Here is a 4,774-nt window from a genome sequence, read left to right on the forward strand (position 1 = left end):
AAGGAAAAAAAAAAAAAAAAAAAAAAAAAAAAAAAACAGGGAAAAGGATACAAAGGCTGAAGCCAGAAATTTTAGAATAGGTGGTCAGGGAAAGCTTCACTGAGCAAGTGACTTTTCAATAAAGTGAGGATGTGAGGATCAGGGAAAGGGAATTTCAGGTACTGTAACAGCACGTGCAAGTGGACACTTGTAAAGCAGCCTAGTAGAGGGTAATAGAGTGTAATTATTAGTAATTCTACTCAAAGGAATTGAAATTTTAAATTTAAAAAGAGACAAGAAAGAAAATTTATTAGAAGGCCACTAGGGTATTTCAAGAAACCAAGAGAAACTGGTCTATGGGAAATTCCAACACGGAAGGGAAAACAAACCAAAGGGTCCCACGGAATATTCATTATGAAGGTGACTTATCATTTGGACCAACTGTCACCTGGAACAACTTCTTTCTATCTAATGGCTTTCCACAGATGTGTCCTGGGCAGTCTCACCTATGGCTGTGTTTGGCTTCCTCGTCCATCTCTCCATCTCTGAGCTGCCTTTACAGCTGGACGCCGCCATCTGACTCTCTCTCCCCTTCTCACCAGCTGTGTCGTGGACAAGTTGCATCAATGTCTTAGTTCAGTTTATTCCATAACCACCCTATTCCTTCCAGTGATAATATTTTATGATTTTAGCAAGCCTATGGGAGCTAATTGTGTTCCATGTGGAATTAACCCTTAAGAAGGAAATTATTCAAGAAAGAATTTTAGAGAATGGGGGAATGGGGGGTGCCACAGGCCTCTGCCCCACCCCCCTCCTTCCTCCTCCTCCCACCCAAATTCCTCTCCCTTCCCTTTGCCCCCTCCCCCCACAACTGCTCCACAACATCTTAAAATGTAAAAACAAAAAAAAAGTACTAACAAATAAGTAAACTTTAAAAAAAAAAGAAGGATGTTTAGAGAGAATGAAAGGAGGGCTGAAATATTATCTTAATAAAAACCTACATTTAGAGGATAGAAGAAAGAGAGGTTAAACAAGATGGAGAAGAACCAGAAAAGTTAAAAAAAAAAAAATCACAGAAATTAAAGATACAGTTACAAGCAAGAGATAGAAATCGGTAGTGTCTTCATGTGAATAGACATCAAGGTCAATTACTAAGAAATAACCATTAAAATTGGTGACAAGACTCTCTGATGACCACTGAGGAAAAGCAGGTTTGGAGAAAGAAGGTGGGGCGAAGATGGTGTGCTGGGGGAGAAGGGGCAAAACTGCAACAGCCTAAGAGTGAGCGGGTTTAATTTCTTTAAACTAATTATAATACTGATCCTAACCTTTTGGCCAATCTCTTTTTCTTTCAAACATCATTACAGCATAATGCCAATAAATATATTCATAGATGTCATGCATGGTTAATCAATCCAGACAATGACATTACATGTTATCTATGATCTCTAAGATGCTCTGCAATAAAATTTTGACTGTGGAAAAATTCCCGATAAAAAGCAGATATGCTCTCACAGAAATTCTGTACTTTTGAAAGGCAATCAAGGAGATTAGTTTAAATGCCATCTTTCCTGCTGTACCCACGCTAGTGGCCATCTCTTTATATGATCAGGATATACGTACCCTGTTATTACCCGCCCCCAGGATATCATTATTTTTAAATATGAAGAATTGAACAATAATGTTCAAAGCTCTTTATTTCCCCTGAAATTACACAGCTCTCTATGATCAGAAGGTTCAGAGTTTTCAGTTATTTATTTGAAAGAGAAGAGAAAACAACTTCTTAATAATTGGATATCTGAGCTATGAAGTCAATGGATACAAGTTTCAAAGTCACTAAAGCAATGCTATAGGCAAATTTGCCACTTTTTTTTTTACCCCAAACTAAAGACACTTGCTGATTCATTCAAGCAGGGAACATTACGGGATTCAATTTTTGCTCCTGAAATGGATCATAATTTATTACTACACCATTAAGATCTCTTTGTTCAGATCTTGGTCAGATCAGATTTATTACTTTTCCCATTTATATGTAAGATGCAAATTTAGAACTTGTAAAAAAAATGCTCCATATATTTTTATTTAAGTGTCAGGTTTAGAAATAAAATTGTAGCTAAATATTGCTTAAATAAAAAGTACTTGTCTTTATCACTTCCTGATTCTTTCTGCTTTCTCTCTGTTATCCTCAAGCTGGATGGAGTTATAATATTTTTAGAGCTACAAGAGAACTTAATAACCATCCAGTTGAGATTCTTGTTTTTTATGAAACCCTTTGAGAAATAGATATATCATGGGTACAGTTACTAGAAAAAATGCATACACACATAAAAATAAGACTTGCATTTAATTTCAGCGTTTCTAAATCCCAAAATAAGAACCCTTGACCTAATCCAGCCCTGTAATTTTATAAATAAATAAAATGGCTAAATAAAGTTGCTAGAGGGGTGCTTTTACTCAATTAATATGTAGCATAGTGGAAATTCAAAGTTATGTGTGCAGAGAACCTATTCAATACTCTTTCTACAATGCTACCCTGATTTTCTCTGTGCCTGTTTCATACAAAAGTAATTATCCACTAAATTTTAACTGTATTGAGCCTAGAGTGCACACAAGGAGTGGGAATGGATGCACAAGGGGTTAAATAGAGGGCAGCTTCTGGGGCCACACAGGCCTGGACTCCAGGCTGTCACACATGCTAGCCCTGGGACCCTGGACTGCAGATTAGCTGATACAAGTGTCCATTTCCTCATCTGTTCATGAGTGATGTCTCTAAAATCGTAAAATCCATCTTATGGGGATTTTGGAGAATTAAAAATGATCATGCATGTAAAGTGCTTATTAAGGTGCTTGGAAGATTGTAGAAATAAATAATAAACGTATAAACTAAATAAGTAAATAACAAACCAGCTATTATTAGCTAGTAGTAATAATAGTAAAAGTATTACCAGCATTAGGTTATACAGAAGTTAAATTGAAAAGGTCTCCTGCCTTCAGTGGTCACTGTGTTGATTAGGTTTTCTGTGAACTTTTAACAGCACAAGCTGACATTCTGGATCTGCCATTAACAAGAACTTTGACAGATTCTCTGCCTTCCAGTTATAGTATGTACAGAGTTCTAAGTACGGTATGTAAGGCCTCTACATTGTTTGAGTGTGAAAGGTGAACACATACAAATAAGCCTGCTTATTTCTTTTGAAGGCTTTAAATTGCAATTCAGGAATCAGTCACCAGTGCTCACTGTTACAGTTTTGTGCTGTAGCTTTATGACTCAAGCATCTCAGTTTCCTCAAATCACATATTTAGATAAGTAAGAGCCATTGCAAGCTGATAATCTATGTTTTCACTATTTAAAACAAAGTAGCAAAGATTAAGGGCAACCACTTTAAACGAACAAAATCTATGGCAAAATTTTGTAATTTACACACTGGGAGAGGCATAAATTTCTATCCCAAATTTGGTTCACATTAGGACTGATGACATCACACACCAAGAGTGTATGAGAAGCTTGAAACTTACTTGCAGTTACTTACATAACTGAGTCTTTTCTGGAGAGAGCCCGGCAGGCTCCCAAGCAGGTCTAAAATGGCTTAAGCAAGGAAGAAAAAATGACTTAGGTTTTTACTGCTGGGGTAAAATTTCCCATACAGGGCCAGGAGCTTGCATGGTGGAATCACCAATGCTAGAGAAGGTAGCACCCAGGCTTTCTTATCAGCTTGCCCAGAGCTGCGGCAAAAGAGGAAGGGTCAGATTGAGCTTAAAAGCTGTCAGCAGTCAAATATCAAAAAATGGAGTCTCACTCTTCATTACACTGTGTTTGGTGAAGGATCATCACTCTCAGCTACTATCAATGCTTAAACATTTTCAATAGGTTGTTCCAACCCTATTCAGAGAAAACATGAAACTCATCTCCTGGGTGCATGAAGCTTCTCTGGAACAGCCCCACTGTTCAGGGACACAAAAGCCTCCCACTGCAACGTAGGTTTATTATGGCACTGTCTTGCCCATTGATACTAGGCTCTGCTCTTGCAAATACTTTTGCTACATTTCTGCTAGACGGAGAAACTGCCTGTATTATTCCATTTCTCTTGTTTATAACAGAATACCTGAAACTAAGTAATTTGTAAAGAACTGAAATTTATTTCTTACAGTTTGGGAGGATGGAAAGTCTATGGTCCGGGGGATGCTTCTAGGTGAGGACTTTCTTGGTTGTGTCTCCCTGCAGGATCCTGTGGTGACCAGTGTGACACATGAATAGGCTGAGCAAGAGAGCTAACCTGCTCTCTAGCTCTCCTTTTAAAGCCATCAGAACCATGCTCGTTACTGCATGAATGGATAAATCCATTCACCAGGCTACAGTTCTCACAATCTAATCACCTCTTAAAGACCCCCACCTTTCAAAGACCATAATTGGGTTTTCCCTACTGTTAACTCTGTAAGGATGGAGATTAAGTTTCCAACACATGAACTTTTGGGGGACATTTGACCCATAGCACTGACCATTTGCAGCATTCTCCTCATATAATCAGGGGCAAAAAGAAATGGTGAAAAATGATGACTATGCTTGACATATTTCTTTGTGACTATCTTTCTAATCAGGAAAAAAATTTGCTCATGTTCCAAGGATTTAAAATGAAATACGTTTAACTTCTTTGCCAAGTTATATAGATCCTTCCAAGTTTATTTCTACTTTTAAAGTTACCAGATATATATTCCTCCTGAACTTTTAAAAATAGCTGCACACTAAACAGACAGCAACTGTGAATAACAGTGATAGGCAATAGTTTCTTGCTACTGT

The 4,774-nt window shown here is 37.6% G+C and overlaps 1 protein-coding gene across 1 annotated transcript in view; it reads left to right on the forward strand.

Moving 5' to 3' along the window:
• Positions 1–3,834, forward strand: part of LOC103586215 (bifunctional apoptosis regulator-like) — a 7,920-nt gene extending 4,086 nt beyond the window's left edge. Inside the window, exon 3 of the mRNA XM_008567470.1 lies at positions 3,627–3,834. Within this exon, the coding sequence (XP_008565692.1) occupies positions 3,627–3,834 (208 nt within the window). The remainder of the gene's footprint in view (positions 1–3,626) is intronic.
• Positions 3,835–4,774: the final 940 nt, after the last annotated feature.

Source organism: Galeopterus variegatus, unplaced genomic scaffold, assembly GCF_000696425.1.
Source record: "Galeopterus variegatus unplaced genomic scaffold, G_variegatus-3.0.2 Scaffold2, whole genome shotgun sequence".
NCBI lineage: Eukaryota > Metazoa > Chordata > Mammalia > Dermoptera > Cynocephalidae > Galeopterus > Galeopterus variegatus.